This window comes from Ascaphus truei, chromosome 4, assembly GCF_040206685.1.
Source record: "Ascaphus truei isolate aAscTru1 chromosome 4, aAscTru1.hap1, whole genome shotgun sequence".
NCBI classification, from domain to species: Eukaryota; Metazoa; Chordata; class Amphibia; order Anura; family Ascaphidae; genus Ascaphus; species Ascaphus truei.
Genome location: NC_134486.1, coordinates 42,168,562 through 42,190,987, shown reverse-complemented (window position 1 = coordinate 42,190,987; position 22,426 = coordinate 42,168,562). Strand labels below are relative to the sequence as shown.

The 22,426-nt window shown below is 44.7% G+C and overlaps 1 protein-coding gene across 2 annotated transcripts in view; it reads right to left on the bottom strand.

Moving 5' to 3' along the window:
* The window catches only part of LOC142491930 (spermatogenesis-associated protein 7 homolog), a 231,930-nt gene that overhangs the window by 196,332 nt on the left and 13,172 nt on the right, over positions 1-22,426 (bottom strand). For both annotated transcript variants that reach the window (XM_075594726.1, XM_075594727.1), the window contains exon 2: positions 5,482-5,550. In XM_075594726.1, the coding sequence (XP_075450841.1) occupies positions 5,482-5,550 (69 nt within the window). The remainder of the gene's footprint in view (positions 1-5,481; positions 5,551-22,426) is intronic.

Below are 22,426 nucleotides of genomic sequence, written 5' to 3'. Positions count from 1 at the left end.
CAGTATACAGTATACTCCCTACAACGTTGTTTACCTCGTGAATAAAAATAATGAAATCATTTATACTGTATATAATTCATTATTTTTTATTTGTTTAGCCTTTGCAAAACATGTATGTACTGTACTCTTGTATTTACAGTATGAGTTTAACTACAACCTGCCTTATGTTATTGTGATAGTGGCACACTGCATACTGTACCTGTACAGTCAGGTAGAGATGTCCAATAACCCGAGAGAAATCATCCATCTCCGGACCACACAGAACATTTTTGAGTATAAATTCCCACAATTCACATCACTTAAACATAGGAGAGGGGATAGTAATTCTAACTGCAAGAGAAAAGATGGTTGTGGTCTCTACGTTCTCTGCACTTATTCACTATGTATCCCTGTAGGCAATGCATGCAGAGGAGAAGACTTGTTTTGAGGAAAATAATGTAGGCTTTTATTCAGCCGTTTTCAGCAAGAATAAAGTATAGGCTTTTCCTAGCCCAAGTTCTACAACATAAAGTATAGGCATTTTCTGGGCCAAAGTTCAGCTTCTCCAGTGTAGGAAAGTCTATACACATCTACAGTATATAGATATCTGGTGTCCCTTGGCAACAAGGACACAAAGATATGGCCCGCATGCCATGGTGTCCCTAGGGGTCCAGGACATGTATGTGCTGTCTGTATGCAGACCAGGGAGGAACAAATACATAGGTTCCTTTTCTGCCTTTTAAACCCCTATCTGGACTTTGGGCTTGTAAGTAGTCCTTCCTTCCTCCAGACAGGGCGACAGGGAGTAACCACTACCTGTCCGACACCCAATAGCTCTAGCTGTTGTTAACAGGCTTGTCCCTGTTAAACTCCCCCATTTCAATGTGCTGCAAATTAAAGGAAAGGCCCTAAATATTGATCAAATAAGTTCTGTACGTATGTACTGTATGTGTTTTCATTTGTCTAGTTCATATACTGTAATTATGTAAAGTTTGCTTTTTTTATCACACTCGAAATTATATATCTCATAGCACTTATAAAGTGTATTGCTACAGAAAGATTCTTTAGATTTTTTTGTTACAATAAATGAACTTTAATACATGAAAAAGAACAAATGTTGTCTGATTTGGAAGCAGTACTCAAAACTTTCCCCAAGAGATAAAGATTACATTTACATTTTCATGTAATTATACTGCTCGATCTAATGCAGTAGTTCTTAAACATCTCTTCAGGGAACACTGGCCCAACGTTAGCAATAAGTTGGTGGAACATGAACATTTTGGCCTTCCACCACTTTTGAAACTTTAACAAAATAGTAAACAATTATGAAAATTCGACAAGCTTCAGCAGCTAATTATGTATGGGGATATCTGGTTGGAAAAGTGCCCTCATCAGCCAATATGCTCACGTCAGCCAATGTGCCCTTATCAGCCAATGTGCTCTCGTCAGCCAATGTGCTCACGTCAGCCAATGTGCCCTTATCAGCCAATGTGCTCTCATCATCCAATGTGCTCTCATCATCCAATGTGCTCACATCAGCCAATGTGCCCTCATCAGTCAATATGCTGTCATCAGCCAATGTGCTGTCATCAACCAATGTGCCCTCATCAGCCAATGTGCCCTCATCAGCCAATGTGCCCTCATCAGCCAATGTGCTCTCATTGTCCAAAGTGCTCACATCAGCCAATGTGCCTTCATCAGCCAATGTGCTCTCATCAGCCAATGTGTTCTCATCAACCAATGTGCTCTCATCAGCAAATGTGCCCTAATCAGCCAATGTGCTCTCATCAGCCAATGTGCCCTCATCAGCCAATGTGCCCTCATCAGCCAATGTGCTCTCATCAGTCAATGTGCCCTCATCAGCCTATGTGCCCTCATCAGCCAATGTGCACTCATCAGCCAATGTGCCCTCATCAGCCAATGTGCACTCATCAGCCAATGTGTACTCATCAGCCAATGTGTTCTCATCAGCCAATGTGCTCTCATCAGTCAATGTGTTCTCATCAGCCAATATGTTCTCATCAGCCAATGTGCTCTCATCAGCCAATGTGCCCTAATCAGCCATTGTGCCCCCATCAGCCAATGTGCTCTCATCAGCCAATATGTCCTCATCAGCCAATGTACCCTCATCAGCCAATGTGCCCTCATCAGCCAATGTGCTCTCATCAGCCAATGTGTTCTCATCAGCCAATGTACCCTCATCAGCCAATATGCTCTCATCAGCCAATGTGCTCTCATCAGCCAATGTGCCCTCATCAGCCAATGTACCCTCATCAGCCAATGTACCCTCATCAGCCAATATGCTCTCATCAGCCAATGTGTTCTCATCAGCCAATGTACCCTCATCAGCCAATATGCTCTCATCAGCCAATGTGCTCTCATCAGCCAATGTGCCCTCATCAGCCAATGTACCCTCATCAGCCAATGTACCCTCATCAGCCAATATGCTCTCATCAGCCAATGTGTTCTCATCAGCCAATGTGCCCTCATCAGCCAATGTACCCTCATCAGCCAATATGTTCTCATCAGCCAATGTGCTCTCATCAGCCAATGTGCCCTAATCAGCCATTGTGCCCCCATCAGCCAATGTGCTCTCATCAGCCAATATGTCCTCATCAGCCAATGTACCCTCATCAGCCAATGTGCTCTCATCAGCCAATGTGCTCTCATCAGCCAATGTGCCCTCATCAGCCAATGTACCCTCATCAGCCAATGTACCCTCATCAGCCAATATGCTCTCATCAGCCAATGTGCTCTCATCAGCCAATGTGCCCTCATCAGCCAATGTACCCTCATCAGCCAATATGCTCTCATCAGCCAATGTGCTCTCATCAGCCAATGTGTACTCATCAGCCAATGTGTTCTCATCAGCCAATGTGCTCTCATCAGTCAATGTGTTCTCATCAGCCAATATGTTCTCATCAGCCAATGTGCTCTCATCAGCCAATGTGCCCTAATCAGCCATTGTGCCCCCATCAGCCAATGTGCTCTCATCAGCCAATATGTCCTCATCAGCCAATGTACCCTCATCAGCCAATGTGCCCTCATCAGCCAATGTGCTCTCATCAGCCAATGTGTTCTCATCAGCCAATGTACCCTCATCAGCCAATATGCTCTCATCAGCCAATGTGCTCTCATCAGCCAATGTGCCCTCATCAGCCAATGTACCCTCATCAGCCAATGTACCCTCATCAGCCAATGTACCCTCATCAGCCAATATGCTCTCATCAGCCAATGTGCCCTCATCAGCCAATGTACCCTCATCAGCCAATATGCTCTCATCAGCCAATGTGCTCTCATCAGCCAATGTGCTCTCATCAGCCAATGTGTTCTCATCAGCCAATGTGCCCTCATCAGCCAATGTACCCTCAACAGCCAATATGCTCTCATCAGCCAATGTGTTCTCATCAGCCAATGTGCTCTCATCAGCCAATGTGTTCTCATCAGCCAATGTCCTCACGTCAGCCAATTTGCTTGAAATTCTTTATTGCAAATACACATGTAGCCAATGTAACATTCTCTGTTGGGGGCTGGAGGGAAAGGCTGTGGGCAGCCTTGAAGCTAATATTGAGCTGCTGAGTCGTCTTCCTATTATCACTATATGCTTTATGTTAAGTAACAGTGTTTATTTTATGCCACATTTTTAAGCTGTAAAGTTATCACTGTATAGTTCAATGAGTGAGGTACTGGATCCTTTAATGTTATTTAATATCAAGTATAGATATACAAGTTTAGAGCACCATAGAATACCAATGACGAATTAACACAACAATAATAACATGACACTGAACAAAGATACATTAAAGCTGCAGTTCAGGCTATATCCTGCATGTGTGTTTTTTTTAGTAAATCAGTTCTGTAGTAAGAAAAAATACTTTTAGCATTTTCTGTTTTTAAAAAAAACAAATTTGAAAGACCAATTTTCTTGTATTCTATTTTAACAATCATTTACTAAGGCACTGCCCCTTCATGTCCTGTCACAAGCCCTGGCACACCCCTTGTGAGCCCTGCCCTCCCTCTTGCACATGTCAGTGCAGGAGTGCTCATGAATATTCATGAGCTTCCACTGAGTGACAGAAACAGAGGAAATACATTCCCCATATTTAAAGATGTCGCCAAACTTTGCCGATCAATAGACGGAGAACGAATTGACCAGCAGCTATGCAGTTCTTTAGGAAAGTAGAGATTGCCCACATGAAACTATTGAAGTAAAAAAAAAGCTATAATTTTTTTTTTAAGCCTGAACTGTAGCTTTAACATAACTCTAATAATGCAAGATACTGAATTTATTATGATTGTATATATTTTTACTATTGTAATGTGATTGTTAAAATATGGCAATTTGTTTAAAACATAATTTTGAATATATGGGTATGTATATAATAAGAGAAGGAGCCATCACTACTGTTTTGTCACCGGGACCTATAATTAGAGTGGGTCAAATTACTGTATTTCGCACCTAGATTAAGCGGTTTGTGAGGGGTGCAGGTTACTTTATTCTATGGTAGAAAATTATGATAGGATTTCTAACAAAAACCCTTGGGGGGGGAAATGATTCACCCCCTTGATGTCTGAGAAACCAATACATTGCAAAGGAATGCCTTCAGGCAACAATGGTACAACATAAAACCCCTACAAAAAAACCCCAAAAAGCATAAAATCCATATATTTAAATATTAAGCCTTTAGTAGTCCAAGTGGTCAGCTAGTCATGTTTTACCATTTTACCATGACTAGCTGGCCACTTAGACTCTTAAGGGGTTAATATATTAAACATTTCAACATTATACATATTATTAATTTTTAGCATCTATTCTACGTTAGTTAGTCCTACATACCTAGCCTTTGTCTCTAGTGATCATACATACATAGGCAAGATCAGCCTAATGCCAGCCTGGGGTATGTGATTAAAACTGGTGTTATATGATAGCGCCAGGTATTGTCTGAATAACATTTAACGGTATTTAGTGAATAACATGAATACGCAATTCGCTGTTTATTCCTTATTGGCATATACTCTAGTACAAAACATCGCTTACATTTTTTCGATATCACTTTAGTAAATAGATCCATAACTGAAATTGACATTAAATACAGCTTTTAAGATACATTTCCTATGGAATGACATACCAGTGCAAAAAAATAATGTTCATTGAATTATACGTTTAAAAAACACAGATTTGGGGAGAAATAGTTGAACAAACTATGAAGATGGATATATAACTATATAAGACATCAGAACATTGTGTTGCTAAAATAACCCAGTTACTGGTGTTCTGGCATGTTTAGATTGTATTACTTTTTCTGAACGCTGCACTTTCAATCACATGGTGATGAGTATAAATCTTTCCTTTGCTAGCAACATGACCAAATCATCTATGTTCTAGGAACTCCTGACTTATAAGATGTACGTTCCCTTTTCATGATATATAGTATATTCAATACAACTATATTGTAAATATTTTAGAGTGCTATGTAAAATAAGACAATAAAAAATACTTACGGGTACTTTTGATACTCATGTGGCCCCTGAATGGTCCCATCATTGAATACTTTGGAATCAAGGCAGTTTCTAGAAAAAAATAAATAAACGTATGATACATGTTTCTTGTGGATTTACATATATGTTTACTTTATAAACATAATATTACAAGCAATGGTTAAAACATATCTATGTAATAGCTGTACTAAGAGAAACCAAGAATACAGATATGAATAGAGAATGGCCTTATTTGGTGCTGTTTCAGATGTAGGCAATGGATCTGATCATCCTAAATGCTGTTAATAATGTGTTATATTACATTACTTATATATGAGTATACCCTATAATGGGCAAGAGGGAGCAAATTCCCTAACCCCTATTGCCCAGTGTACAGTAAGTCTTTCTGCATTTAGAGTGTTTAATTCTGAATTAAAAAAGTGACCTATAGTTTGTTATCATCAGCCAGAGAAGGGAAAACAAAAAATCCCCTGTGAAACTGCTGCTGACTGGGGCCCCTTTTCATTGAGGTCTGAACAGGCCATTTTCATATTTTCTGTACATCAATTCTTTTAAAGCAGTCACTTTTTTATTTTATAAAATTATATTTTTTGAAGGCTGATCCAGTCATTGTACGCCGAGCCCTAGATAAGAGTATTAATATTTATTTATAGGTGGTATTTTATTTTAGAGCTGTTACTGTATGCAATTTGTTTGGCAACAATATTGCCTGTGGGCCACTGAAATTAAAATGTTTTCCGGCCACTGTGTGCGTCACAATGACATTGCCATTATTTATTGCCTTGATGTTTATTGTTTGCTGTCAATTATATTAATGGAGCCCAATTCAATCTTCCCGGACCACTAGAAACATAAGCTACAATATCTCCAGAAACAGGAGAACTAGATACTCGGTTTGGTTCTTGGATACTTTTTCCAATGTGATTTTTTTTCTACATAGCCACAAATTCAATATAATGTGTCATTTTATTCATGAATAATTAGGTGACTGATATATGTTCTTTCTTTACACGTGTAAATATTTTCAAATCATTATGGGAGAGTCTGAAAGTTTCCTCAGTTTTTAGTTACAGTGGGGATTCTGAATGTAGATTATTGTCAGTCTTGTTTGCTCCAACTCAGTAACACGGTAATTAGATTTAGTCATCAGTAAACACAGACAAAAAAACAGCACAATCCACCCCGAACTTCAAGTTACAATGTTTAAAGACATTTTAAATGATATGAAACAAGTTGTTCTTGTACTTGTTCATTGTTTAAATGCATTAGCCATCTAGATTTAACTAATTAAAAATATACACTATAAATGTTTGTAAACATAACATTAAGTTTAGGATGGCTGTTAAAGCTCTACTCTTTATTTTGTTCTCCTCTGTCATCCTATATGGCCTTCTAATAAGGAGGTATGTGCCTCTGTAAATCTGATTACCTTATTTATTCGTTGGAGCAAACAAGTTAGCTAATTCCCCAATGGAAATGACAACCAAATAAATATTTCAAACTTTCAAAATCACAATAAAAACCAAGGAGGCTATTTACTTTAGAGGCAATGCTAGCGATAACACTTACAGGCCAATACATGTGTAGCCGAGTCCCCTACCCTGCCTTCGGTGCGGGGGGTATGCCCGGCTATCGCCCGGAGCTCTGCACGATCGGGAGGTGGGGGCGGCCATTTTGTACGTCGCGCAGGTGCAGTGCGGTGAGGCGCGTATGTGCAGAGTCAGGAGTGTGGCGGCCATCTTAGAATGGCTCCGCATAGAGTACAGCGGAACTACATGTCCCAGGATCCTTAGAGGGAGCTTCCTAGACACTACCTTCTCCCTTTGCTCCTCCATCAGGACTGAAGCGCCTGCTCCCCATACGGGGAGGATATCCTGTTCTTCTCACTGCTCAAATCCCATTCGCTAGGACAGTCCCATGTGCGCAATCCCTCCCTCTAAGGATCCTGGGACATGTAGTTCCGCTGTGCTCTATGCGGAGCCATTGTAAGACTTTGCTCCTAGGCCCCAGTTAGGCCCTGAGACACCTGTAGAGAAGTGTTGCATGGAAGGCCCCAGATAGGGACTCTTCCCATTATAGTTATTACTGCGCCGGTGACCGGACGGCCACGTGGTGATCTGCGGCCTGGGACCAGGCCACAGGACACCGAGAAATTGTGTAAGACCCTCCAGCTGGGGCTTACACTGCGAGGAGGATCAAGACCCTTAGGAGAGAGGGGATTTGTGTTGGAGGCCCCACTACGTGGGACCTGCTCCAACACACTGCGCCAAGAAGCACCTGGGCAGGTACCCAACGTGCACCTATTTCTACCGGGGGTAGCGCTACCTCACATTTGGGTGGGATTTCTGGGACAGGACACCAGGGGTTTTTGGTACCATGGCACCCTCAGTACTTTGGGGGAAACCACTTGGGTTTGGGGGTCACTGCCTTATACTGTGGGAACCCGCTATTGTGTGATATCTGTGTTTAGTGTGTGTGTGTACAGTAAAGCTTAGTTATATACACTGTGTGGTGTATTACTTATTACTGTGTCTTGGTTACTGTTAGGAGTTATTCCGCCAGCACTGGAATCCCTCATAGGTGGAGGCGCTGCACGCAAGGAGAATGAGCTCACGTGTAGCACGCATAGTTTCCTTAGGCCTCGGACATGGTCAAAAAGACTGTGCTGAGGCGCGCTGAGCCGCGCTGAGGGGAAACATTATCCCTATCAGAGCGGCTTTAGACGGCGCTTCCGCACGCTTTCGCAGGCGTGCGGAGGCGTGTGGAAATGCAGGAGACAGGCAAGTTTAAATTTTGCCGCTCATGCAAGCGCAGGGCCGGTCACGTGACTGCCAAAAGCCAATGGCAGTCCGTGACGTCGGCGCCGTGACGTGGCGCGCTAGCCCCGCCTCCCCATCCGCCACCAGGCACGCCTCCTGAAAGCCTCCCACCCGGCACACAAGCGAGCTCGCTGACGCTCATGCAGGGACAAGAAAAATCTCCTGCTTGAGCAGGAGAGCATGAGCGTCAGCGCTGCCCAGCGCCGCTCCCTGCACCATGTCCCAGGCCTTAGGCATAGGGAAAGGGAGCTACAGATGCTTCTTTGTTAAATGGTATAAGCAGTGTGCTTGTGTACATAATTAACCATTAAAGTAGTAAAGACAACATATATTTAATTGTACAGACAAAAGTAATGAGAGCACAAGCAATTTTGGTCAACATCTGGGTCATGGAGATAGATATATAAGTACAGTAGTTGAAAATAACAAATCATTACATAAATTCACAAGAAAAATATGTATCTATGTGTATGTGTGTATGTGTATGTGTATGTGTATATATATATATATATATATATATATATATATATATATATATATATATATATATATATATATATATATATATATATATATATATATATATATACAGTATATATATATTAATCAAAAATAAATAGACAATACCGTTCTGTGGCTAACGAAATGCTTTTATTTGTGCGAGCTTTCGTATATGTATATATACGTATATATGTATATGTATATGTATATGTATGTGTGTGTGTGTGTGTGTGTGTGTGTGTGTGTGTGTGTACAAAAGTAGAAAAGGAAGAGGTTGGCGCTCAAACTATACCAGATATCTAGCTAAATGTGTATATAAATGTAGTATAAAAATAAGACACACTAATGTGATAATAAAGTGTAAAGTAATGTGAAAGATATTAATTCAATGTTACTTGCAAATATAACTATAATAAATTGTAATAATGCTTAGTGCTCTGATAAATATAATGTGAAGAACAAAAAAGCAGGATAAAAGAGAGGGATAAGGGAGGGGAAAAGAAGGAAGGGGAAGGAAGCAAAGGAAGTGAAAAATGGGAAAAAATAAAAATACAATTTAAAATAAAAATGGATGAAAAAAACAGTGGACAAAAACAATAAAATAATAACCGTAAACTTACTGTACATTGTTACAGTAGGTAAGGAGAGCCCTGCCGCAAGGAGTTTACAATCTATAAGGAAGGGTAAGTGGAAAAAAGCTATAGGGGGTACATTAAATGAACAGAGGTTATAGATTCAGTTTATAGAAATTTCACAGACAGTTAGAGATAATAAATGATTATGGGAATTATAACAGAGCAGCTCTAACATCAGCGAATGGATGACACCCTTTGGCTGCCGTGTGGTCTCATATGAAAGAAGTCCTGAGGTGAAGTGATAGCATTTGCAAACAAACAAACCCTCCCAGCAAAAATGTGGGGGGTGGGGGGGGGGGATCAGGGTGGAAATAAGGTGATGATCTCCAGGTTTTTAAATCTGTGTCTGTCCTTTCTTGATGAAATTAACGCTGGCTTAGTGGAAATGAGCAGTGAAGGGGATGCATGGTAGGGAGACCCTCATTGGGGAGCCAACACTGGGAAGACTCATGTGGTCTATCTACTGTAACAAGTGATGCAGTTATTGCTATGTAGAAATAATTGAAAATAAAAAACAGATTACAAATTGCACTTGTAACAGGGTATGCCTCTTTCTACCTGTCTTTCCCCCTGTTATGTAAGTCCCTGCTAGCAACAGGCTATAACAGGTTAAATCTGTGGGATTGTGACCCCCATTGTGCTCCTCTTTGATGGACAGGAGTGCAGTGGTGACTCGTGGCCTGTGTAAGCCTATCAGGGATAGGTATAGACCATGAGCCCGCCCCTTCAGCTTCCTGAATGAGAGACAGAGCCAAAACTAATTAGTCCTGTTCCTGGTTCTAAGGAGAATGGAAGCAGAGAGCTGTGAGTCTCTCCCATTGTGGGATGAGCATGCTCACCCTCAGCCCTTGTGGCTGAGGGAACATCTCACATGGAAGATGGCCCCATAATATCAGGGTCAAGCACCATCCAGAGGTTGGAACCCTCTGAACCCTTGCACTGCTGTAAAGATCTGACGCAGTGACTGTTAAATGAAGCCCATTTGTTAATCATACACCAGCCTGGATTGAGTCAGTGCATGGTGTGTATGACTGATGTGCTTCAGAGAGGACTGTCTCTGGTACTACCAGAGCCCCCTGAAGCTGGAGGCACTGAACACCAAAAGGATATAACTACAGATGATATACAAAAGCCTGTCCTGGTCTCCATATCACTGCAGACAGCTCAGATTTCCTGAACCTAACAGGTAGGCCTCAGCACCACACGATAGCAATAGTGTGGATCTCCCAGAAGGTGGGGGAAACAGTGCTACACACTTATTTGGAAGGAATCATTTCTAAGTGGAATCAGAGGTATGGCTTGGAATTAAACTCACTAACTACCAGTTAAAACTATGCAGTTGCAAATGTTGACTCAGGCACCTACTCAATATGCCGTAAAGCCATCTTCCCCTTGCTTAGGAAGACTCAATAGCTGCCTCAAATAGAGCTTAAATGTTCCCAAGCACAGACAAGAGGCTTTTAAATTGAGGCCAGAGGATCTGAAATTCCGATCTTAATGACTAAAAACAGCTAAGAAATCCATATAGAGTTCTCAAAGAATGAAGATGTTTTGTTGTTGCATTGAAATAGTTTTTTTCAGGGATATAAATCCTTGGGTAAATAATGGAAAAAGATAAAAGAAAGAAAAACAGCAGGAAGTGTGATATGTACTGCAGGCACAAGCTTTCCAACCTTCTTGAGACTAGCAGTTATTCAGAAAGACAGACATTATTTTACTGTTGGAGTTCAATAGTTTGCAAGATGTATAGTATAAAGATTGGTCCCTCTTATGAACAAAACTACAAAAATGCTGATTACGTGGTTATGTAAGTAAATCTGGGACTGATGCCTTAAATATTGAAACAGTATATTTTCTGGACCTCAAGGGAACCCAAATGCTAAAAAAGAAATCTTTCTTAGCTTCCAATACAACAAAATATGTTTACCTTAAAGCTGTTGTTCCGCCTACCCATTGTCTTTTTGATAGGCGAGGAGCAGGGAGTCTTTGCAGTTGAACCATGTAAATTTCAACTCTGTGGGCCCCCATTTTCCCCAGATACTTCTGTGAAAGTACCATTGGTACCATCTCATGCTCGGGAAACAAAACTGAGTATTAAATCTCCCATGGGACGAGGGCCAATAGGAAGCTGTGATGGATGACATCGCAGATTCCTATCGGCCCAGGTGCCATGGGAAATATAAGTACCAAGAGGTACTGACAGCACCTTCAGTGTTAAGTAGCTGAATTATCCCATACCCCTGACAGTGCAAAGTGACCTGGTCCAGGACGTGTAAGAGGAAGCCATCGTCTTGCTGGGGTAGTTGTATAATGAGGGCTCAAAAAGTCCCCAAAGAAACAGTGCATCAAAAAATAAGGGAGGATTAAATCAATAAGATTGAGTAGATTCCTGTGTGGAAAATGTCAATAAACAGCAATGAAGAACAATGAAGAACAGCGTCTCTGTGAGAGTCACAAAGCAGCTCATTAATGGGTGAGAAGTATGCAATACTAAATCCTATATGGTGAGTGAAAAAGAACAGGACTATGTTGCTAATAACCCCTTCTAAGCTACAAACACTGGGATAACACCCTAGAGCAGTGATGGCGAACGCGTGGCACGCGTGCCGCTGCCGGCACGCCGAGCCTTCTCTGTGGGCACGCCTTTGGATTTCGCCGTCAGGGGGGAGGAAGCCGCTCAATGCACCCGGCGGAGCCTGGTCTCTATGGCAACCGTGTGGCACGATGACGCACCACGAGCGGCCGGTCGCGGAGCGCGAAGGGGGGGGGGCAGTGACGTAGAAGCTTGGAGGGAGGTGGAATGGAGGAGGAGCCGTTAGGACGCTAGAATGCTAGGCTGCAGGGGATTGGGTGAGAATGCCGAGAGCCGGGGGCAGAGTATGAGCAGAGCACACCACACTACACTACCAGGGAGTAACGGTGCAGGAGATTGGTGGCCATTTGAGGAGGATGGGAGCAGCTCAGCAAGACGGCAGGGGATTGGACAGATGCTGGGTGGGAGGGGCCGCAGTGATCCATGGGATGGCAGTGATGTCACTGACCTGTGACAGTGACTGCCACGAGGAGCACAGGAGGTGTGTCAGACAGTCTGGAGCTGCTCAGAGGCAGAGCTGCTGCTGCTGCACGTGTGACACAGTCTGTACAATAAGTACTGTAAGTGTAAGTAGCAACATATATATTTATAATAATGCACAACCATATTTCTGCTTTCCCCTGCTATTTATTTAGCACATTTTTATATTATATAAACAAGCCCCAAGGTCAGGTCAGGAATGACAATGAGGAATGTCCAATTAATGTCTTCATTTTTTATTTAATTTTAATTAATGTCAATAAATTATTTATATAATTTTCTGGGTGTGTGTCTCTGTCTGGGTGTGTGTCTCTGTCTGGGTGTGTGTCTCTGTCTGGGTGTGTGTCTCTGTCTGGGTGTGTGTCTCTGTGTGTGTGTCTCTGTGTGTGTGTGTGTCTCTCTCTCCCCCTCCCTGTCATCCTCTCCATACCTGTCACCTCTCCCTCTCTCTCCACCTCCCTGTCACCTCTCCCCCTCTCTCTCTCCCTCCCTCCCTGTCACCTCCCTCCCTCCCTGTCACCTCTCTCCCTTTCACCCCTCTCCCTCCCTGTCACCTCTCCCTCCCTCCCTGTCACCTCTCTCCCTGTCGCCTCTCTCTCCCTCCCTCCCTGTCACCTCTCCCTCCCTCCCTGTCACCTCCCTCCCTGTCACCTCCCTCCCTCCCTCCCTGTCATCTCCCTCCCTGTCACCTCTCTCCCTCCCTCCATGTCACCTCTCTCCCTCCCTCCCTGTCACCTCCCTCCCTCCATGTCACCTCTCTCCCTCCCTCCCTGTCACCTCTCTCCCTCCCTCCCTGTCACCTCTCGCACCCCCTCCCTCCGTCAGCTCCCTCCCTCCCTGTCACCTCCCTCCCCCCTCCCTGTCACCTCCCTACCTGCCTCCCTCCCTCCTCCCTGTCACCTCTATCTCTCCCTCCCTCCCTGTCGCCTCTCTCCCTCTCTCTCTCCCTCCCTCCATGTCACCTCCCTCCCTGTCACCTCTCTCCCTCCCTCCCTGTCACCTCCCTCCCTGTCACCCCCCCTCCCTCCCTGTCACCTCCCTCCCTCCCTGTCACCTCCCTCCCTCCCTGTCACTCCCTCCGTCACTCCCTCCGTCACTCCCTCCCTCCCTGTCACCCCTCTCTCCCTCCCTTCCTGTCACCCCTCTCTCCCTCCCTCCCTGTCACCCCTCCCTCCCTCCCTGTCACCCCTCTCTCCCTCCCTCCCTGTCACCCCTCTCTCCCTCCCTCCCTGTCACCTCTCTCTCTCCCTCCCTCCCTCCCTCCCTGTCACCTCCCTCCCTCCCTGTCACCTTCCTCCCTCCCTGTCACCTCCCTCCCTTTGGGGGGGGGGGGGGGCGCATGATTTCTGTTGGCGGCAGTGATGGGGGAGAAGGTAGAGAGAGAATGGGAAGAGGTAGAATGAATAATACAGCATCAATGGTGACACTATTAGATAAATATCATTATAATATTCTTTTTTAGTAATGTTTTTTGTTGTATTAATAATTTTTTTTGTGTCCCGGTTTTTCATTTTCAAAATCTGGTCACCCTAATAGAGGGACGTGTGAGGTTTAATTGCAGTGTTGGCACTTTGAAAAAAATAAGTCGTTTTGGTTTGCAGTTTGGGCACTTGGGCTCAAAAAGGTTTGCCATCACTGCCCTAGAGCATAGTAACCCAGCCAGGGTACAATAGTGACGCAGAAATGAAGTTAACTCACATAGTAGATGCTGTAGATGATTCCACTGTTTGCGTGCCTCACGTGGTGGAGTAGAAATAAAACGTCCATTGAAGGAGAACATCGGAGCACAGCCAGGATACAATCGAAGTGTAAGTTGAAGTGGGAGCAACAATCAAAATTGTAAATTAAAAAAGGTTTATTGAACTTGGTTAACACATGATAAAAACAGGTACAAAAAGTGACCCCTCTAACGCGTTTCACGCTGCAACAGCGCTTTATCAAAAAGAGTCTTGCTGGGGTATTTTGGATGGATAAGATAGCTACTTGGGGCATGAGGTGATCTCTGGCCTTGACCAGAGTGCCTGAACTGCTTTGCTCTATGGTCTTCATGTTCAAGACCCACTCAGTCCAGAATACCTATGAGTATTCTGACCCTGAACCTGGCGATCCCACCGCTGTGGCACCAAAAAGTCTGTCACGGAAGACCAGAACTTATCACTGGCATCAAGGCACCAGACAGGACAAAGTAGTTCAATAAACCGTATTTATTCTAGCTGGAGCCAGCATGCACAACACAAAATCACAAACAGAGCTTACACTCACCAACAAAGGGAATACAAGGGAAATTCTAGCTACATAGCTACCTAGGTGCCAGGCGCCACTTCCAATTCCACTCCTGTGGAGATAGAGACTGTCCGGACCTCGCTGGTGCTATTTGCTGCAGAGCACTTTCAAATCTCCCGCTGAAAGCCCTGCTCTCCGGCTCAGCTACAGCTAAAGCACTTTCAAATCTCCTGCTCGGATAGGCACCCAGCCTTGTTTTCAGGTCTCTCTTTGGCACAGCCTCAGAGCACACCAATCAGGAAGTGAGGGCTCACCTCCATGGACCAATCATTTCTGGTGGCGGATTTTGAGAGAGGTAAAGGGCTGTGGAGGGAAATCCAAACTGGCCAATGGAAGCAGCGTCTACCAGTGGGTCTCAGCAACTGCTTCCTCCCAGCCGACAGGATATCTCCCACTGGTCTGGCACCATTCTGGCTGGGCAGCAGAAAATGGCTCGGTCTTCGGGCGGATGCACCCCTGGTCCGATCTCCGTCCCTGAACATCCTTTACTTTGTCCCCTGCCCGTCTCCTCCCCCTCCAGTCCCAGCAGCAGCCATTTTCTCTTGCTTTGACTCTTGCTTTGCTTTAAGTTACACCAAACATATTTGTATGATTTATTACATTTATACAACAGGAATAAATAAATGTTACAGGGTATGCACAGTAAAACTGGGTAGCTCCGGGGTCTGGTGGCCAGATGAGCCCCAGCGAAGGATGGACAGGGGCCGGAGACCAGGCATAATCTTTATTATACTGTTCCCTGTGCCTCTTTCCATCACACCATCAATGCTGAAAAATAGGTAATTTAGCTGGAAAACACCCTTAAGGGATATTTAAAAAACTAATTAAAAACTATGTACCTTTTGTTTGAGCCACAGATGTAATCCCTCAAACATGTGACAGAGGCCTAGAAAGTAGAGATGGGGGATATTTTCGCCATAATTTGAATCTGCTGTGGATTGGACAGTTTCTTTCACCTGCAGAATTCCGCAGATCAGTCTCAAATAGGCAGATTCCTTTTTCTCCCCCTAATAAAGTCCAACAGATTCAGAATCCGAACTTGGAAACGGAATCCGAATCCATCAATGGAATTGTTATGGGAGGAGTATATAATTAGGGGTGCAGACTCAATGTATACATTATTTACTATTTAGGCAGGAGGTGGGAGTGGCAGTATTTCTACTTCCTGTTTTGAATTATTTGGAAACCGCGGAATGGATTCAAGTAAAGACTTTCCATGGATTCTGATTTAAGTTGAATCTGTCAATGGATTCTTAAAAAATCCATGCGACTGAGAGCGAAGAATCCGGGCGGACTTAAGATTTAGACCGCAGATTTAAGTCTGCGAATCGGAAAGAGCATGGAACGCCTGGGAAAATCCACGGAACGGATTGAGACATGTCCGCCCATCTCTACTAGAAAGCATTGTACCTTAGTCCTTGATCTGAAGGCTGTGAGCATACCATTATGTTATGTTAATACATTGACTCAAGTATGTTAAAACATTACTGTTGTGCATTTGTTGTTATTCCAAACAATCAGGTTGGTTTGGAAGATGGCCAGATTGGGTGTCCCATAACTCATCCCTGGGTCAAGTTAAACAGGCTACATCTGTACAAATATGGCCCTAATAACAATCCCTTCAGCCGGGGGTTGCTGGGTTAAAACAACCACAACAACCTCTGAATGCGAGTAAAGCTTCCCGAAAAGTACAATGCGTCTGCTGTGGATTCCAGTGGTTGCACCTTCCCTGATTTGTGTCCCACGGCTCTGGGAAAGCTGTCGAGCTACAGCTAAATACACTGTTCATACATATTTATAATGTACAAACATGTTCTCAACCCTTTCTTAAACCTTCTTAAAGTCCCTCCAAAACCCTGCAAAGTCCCCCACCTCACAGTTCCAATCATCTCCACTGTCCCCACTGTCAGACACATCACCATGCCACCGACCAGACTAAATCCAGAGACCTGACCCCCAACTCCTGCACACAAACAGAGCAAGCTCCCAATGTACCTAACCCATAGCCCAACCATAATGTTCCCACCCCTGCCTACCACAAAGACTTAATAACAATTACTCTATGTCCATCACATGAAATGTTCCATATGTAACCCCACCATTGTTTTACTATGTACAGTGCCCTGCAAAATGGCACAATATAAATGTTGTTATAACTAAATAACTAGATTTATAGATAGATAAACAATACATGCAGACCTACAGTACAGTAGATCTACTCATACAGTATATACACATATACATTCTATATGTATGTATTCTTTTCAGTCTGCACCCCCCTGTCTGCTCTCCCTCCTGTGCTCGCGCCCCTCCTTACCTTGTCTCCGACATCAAATGATGCAGCAGGGTCACGTGACGTCACGTTGCCGCGCCGTCATTTAACACCACGTTACCATGGCGACACATCGCCGGAGACAAGGTTAGAGAAGTTACAGAGCCCTCATGCGATCCCCAGCATTTAATTTAAATAACCGATGCGCCCCCCCTAGAAAATCCCAGGGCCCCCTTGGAGGCGCGCCCCCCCCCCCCCCCACTTTGCCCTGTACTGCAGTGTTTGCATTTCCTGGTTGTTAGGTTGAATAGTAGAAAGATTTCTGCTTATTTTTTTTTTTTCAAACTTCATACACTGTAGTTGTAAGAGGAAGAAAAGATTATGCATCACCTTTCCTTTTACTATATATCTGCCGGAAGATATACTGTATTACCATAAAGCACTAAACAGCTTCAATTTAATATTTATGCCGGCATACAATTCCCAAATGATAATATAAAGGCAGACAGGAGTGATACTGTATAAGCGGGTCGGCATATTCTTAGAAGGCAGGTGTGCTGGGACAGAGAGACCTGAAAGTAATAACCCGTATACTGCTTAAGAATGTAAAATCAAATATGCAGGGAAATACAGGGTTTGCAAATTGGCTAATTTCATGAGCATGCTGCATTAGTAACAATGCACAAATAAAGATGCTGTCCTTACATACTGTAAAAATGAATCTGCATTGTACTGTAACTCTTTTGCTGAAGGTTAACACCATACTGTCCAACTCCCTATTTAGGGGGGGGAGGGGGCTTCTTTATAATGTGTTGAAGAATATATTTATTTATTGCCTGAACACATTGCAAGTAAACGGGAAAATAAAAAATCTACTGCATTTTTCCTGCCAAATCTCCCTAAAAAGCGTTTAGATAGAGTATGTTGGCCACCATGGTTAAGATTATTTTATACGACTGTTACTACTATTTGTATCAGGTTTATGTACTGTAACTAACTTAAATTAGTACGTAGAGACTCGAGTGTTAAATAAAGTTATTATTTACCTTATTATCTGGATAAAAAGGGAGTGGTAGCAGCTCATCCTTATTTATGAAAATTAAACAAAATCACACATATATACAGTAATAGCTCAAGTTTGAAAAGTCACGTTTTTTTACTTTCTTACCTCGTCTTAACCTAGCCTATTTTGAAAATGTAATGACCCAAATGTATAGGTTATATATTTGAATCAGGCACATCATTTTACACATCATTAAATTCAGTAACTTTCAAATGATGGTATTTATGACACTGGAATGGAATGGGGATGACTGTCTTTCAAAGAACCTTTCCTTATTGTTAAGGATGTTCTAAACAGAAAGAAGACTAACAAAAAGCTGAGGTTCAAACAAGGCTAACTCCATTCTCATTGCATAGACAGGACCAATAATAAAATACAGCAAGCATTGAGACAGAAAGGTGCAATTTATTATGTAATCCACCAAAAAACTCAAGTAGCTCAGTCTTACGCACTGCAGCAAATCCAGGAAGCAACAGAAGAAACAAGCGAAATAACTTTTTGCAGAAATCTGCGAACTGTGCAAAATGTGCCTATTCTTCCACATTATAAAGGCAATCAAAGCAGATTAAAAAAAAATAAAAATACATCTTATTTTTGTTTTAATATAGGCAACATAAAAGATTTATTTTTAATTAAAAATGTTTGATTACCTTTATTGTAAACGAATTCATCATAGTCATTGGTCAATATTAAATATTCAAAATTTGATATTGATGGTCTCTTACAGTATATAAATTCTTGATATAAATGTTTTACCTCCTATTGGATTCATTCAATCATTAACTATATTACAGTGGAATTCTTTAGCGTCACTTATTGATACTTTTTGATTAGCAACATAGATTTTTTTTTATTATCTCTTATATTCATTAATTCTATTTACCACACACATATATATATACAGTGTATATATATATATATATGTACCTTTTTGTGGTTTGTGTGTGCTTTTTCTATATTTATAATATATATATATATATATATATATATATATATATATATATATATATATATATATGTAACGGGTATTCCACCCCACCCAATCGCATATATAGTGTGGGTGAGTAGAACATGCAGTGTTACCGGTGTGGTGCATTACCTGTTGGCTCGCAGGAGGGCTGAGCTTCCGCCACGGGGAACCTGGGGCAATTATACTAGGGGTAACCACTTACTCAATAGGTGCAGCGCCTCCACCTGCGATGGCTCCCACCAGAGGGGGAAGTGAATCCTCGCAGGACAAACACAATGATCACATACACAATGGGGTATAATAACTAAGGACTTTACTAACATGTAATACGACACATCACATTCATAATATAACCTGTGTCCCTCTCAGGAAGAGACACTAACCATGACGTCTCGCAGGACGATTCCCCAACACTAGGTGATCCCACCCAGTGTCCAAAGAACCCCACCCAATGTCCCGCACTCTTGCAGAGAATCAATGGGTGACTGCGCAGTCACTATTAAGCTAAGGGCCCGGTGGTGCACTTAGAACTGTAGATACCTGCCGAGCACTCCAGTGCTCGGATCAGCAACGCTTCACAAAGGGTCAGACGCGTGATGAATCCGTCTGATCCTATCCTGGCGATATTCTCTGCGACCCCCAACGTGGGTCCGAACTCCTTCACTGGAACCGCAGCATCCGCTGAGTCCCTCACTAACGATACAGCAACGTGACACACCCTGCACTACAGGCCGTCCCTATAGCACAGCATCCTTAAGTGGCTTAAGGGTCACTCTCCTAGGGCCTTCGGGGTTGCCTATCCTATATAGGTAGGTCTTGTACCCTCCCTACTCATAATACGGGCCCTGGGCCATGGATCCCCGGACTGGTTACCGCTATGAACCCCCCCCAGTTGCCTCGTACTACGCGCAACGCCGCCCTGGGCTATGGCTCCCCGGATTGGTTACCGCTATGAAACCCCCCCAGTGGCCTCGCCACTCGCAACACGGACCCTGGGCTATGGCTCCCCGGACTGGTTACCGCTATGAACCCCCCAGCTGTCTCGTGCCACTAATTCACAACAGGACCCTGGGCTATGGCTCCCCGGATTGGTTACCGCTATGAAACCCCCCAGCTGTCCCTATCTTCCCTTCTGTTCCCCAGTTGCTAACTAAGGTAAGTGACAGGTTCCCTATCCTGAGGGCTGTCCCTGGCAACACTCACACTACTGGGGACTCAGGGCTATATTGGGCCAAGGGGGTGCTGGCCTAGTACAGGGAGTCCCTCGCTCCTGTACCCTACCTCCTTCCCTTGACTGCTCCTTCCTCTGACTGACAACGTAGCTGCAAGCCCGCCAAATGTATCCACTTGCTCTCCTGGCAGTCCTGCAGCCCTATTGGCTCCTATCAGGCACCTGGTGCCTGTCTCCCTATGCCTCCTGGGAATTGTAGTCCCGAGGCCCTTACTGTAACATTGGGGCCGCGTGCGCGCCTTCCCTGTGCTTACACTAACCCCTAATGGCCGCCGCAATCTCTCCCTACCTCTCGCGCGACTCTCCTGGCTGGCTCCTACACTCGCGCGATCTTCTGCGCATGCGCGACTATCTCGGGCCGCCGGGGACTCTCTGCGCATGCGCGAACCGGCGCAACATGGCGGCGCCCTGTGCAAGAGCCGCCGGAGATCTCCTGCACCCCGGCGAGCTCCCTCCTCGGCCCCCACCCTCCTGAATGGCCGTCGGGTCTGCCGCTTGCCGCTGGCAGTACCCGACAGCGTCCGTGACCACGGAGGCGCCCGGGGGGGTCGCAGGGGGAAAAAGATGACCTGGCTACACTCTCCCCCTGGTGAAAAACCCAACGCCCTCGCTTGGGGAACGACAAAACATGGTACAATTTTACACACTGAAAAATGGCATGGCATACCCCGTACACTTAACAGATCGACTGCAACATCCTCAAAACATGGCACATTTTCACACAATGCAAAATTACATGGCATATCACACCCACTATTACCCGAGGCCAGCTGAGTATCAGCTGCTTGCTGAGACCATGTGTGGGGTGCCCCTAACTGATCAGATGGGGGTACCTCACTTTTGCGTCCGTGAGCCTCCCCGGGGTGAATCTCTCGGAAAGCACACTCTGGCGTCACAGTCACTGCTTCAGTGCTACTTCCTCCCCCTGGTGGAAGGAATAGCGCAGTGTCCTTCACACCAACCTTTACTTGATCATCCATGGCCTGGAAGCAGCAGGCCAGGCGGCCAGGACCTTTCCCTCGGTCCACTACGTGACGAATGGGCCGCTTCTTCTTGGGCGCAAAGGAGGCAACTTCTACCAGCTCCTTTGCCACATAGTCCTTGTCCCTACATACGTGCTCAGCTTCCACTGAGAAGCGAGAACTGGACACTGTCTCTTTACTCAAAGTCTCTGCTTCACCTGGCAGGGGGTAAAGAGTAGACACCTTACCCCTGCGGTGATTCTCGGTGGCCAACAGGTCCTCGGGGACGCTGTCAGTTCCCACCTCGGCTGTCTCGGGACCTGCCTCCTGTACTTCTGGGGCAGTCCACTTGCTGTCCTTAAACTCGGGAGCATTGGATCCCAGTCCTGGGACCATTTGGGTTGGAGCGCACGGGCTCTCACTCAGATCAGGAACCGTAACTCTGGCCTGTTGCACGGCCACCTCCATCGGAGCCTGTGGGGAGCAAGGGGGTTCCTTACCACTCTGCTGGCTTGCGATGGGTTTCTCTTCTTCTGGAACGATAGGCAGTGGGTACTGGTCCACTCGCACTGCTGGACAGCTATCTTCTAGGGGGGACACCTCCGCCAGGACGCGATGTCGAGTGGAACCATTCGCCCAGGTGTCCAGACTTAAGAAGCTATCGTGCTCCGCGGTCACCTGGAGGCTCACACCCAACACCCCTGGGGCAGTCAACTCACCCCTGTCGTCGTCAACAGGTACTGATCCCAAGCCTGGGACCGATGGTACCTCTGTAGGCCGGACTGGCCGTGGTAGGGCACACGGGCCCACAGCAGGCTCTGTATGCTGTGATTCCTCTGTCTCCTCTGCTGGTTCGGCATGCTGGGGAACAATAGACTTCAATAACCGTACACCGCAACACTCACAGTAGGACCACCATGTCAATGTCTCTCTAGAACAGTTACAAGTGGGGCTAAAACACTGTATGCCCATTTCTCCTTCCACCTCGATGGTCCTGTAGTCGAGGGATAACCGAGACACTTTGGCTCCCTGAGCGTGGGCTTCTTGCAGGCAGGAGCATATGAAGAGAAGAGAATCTACTCCGGGCGCACGCCAGGCCACATACATATTGGGGTGTATGTCCTGACAGTCTATCTCGG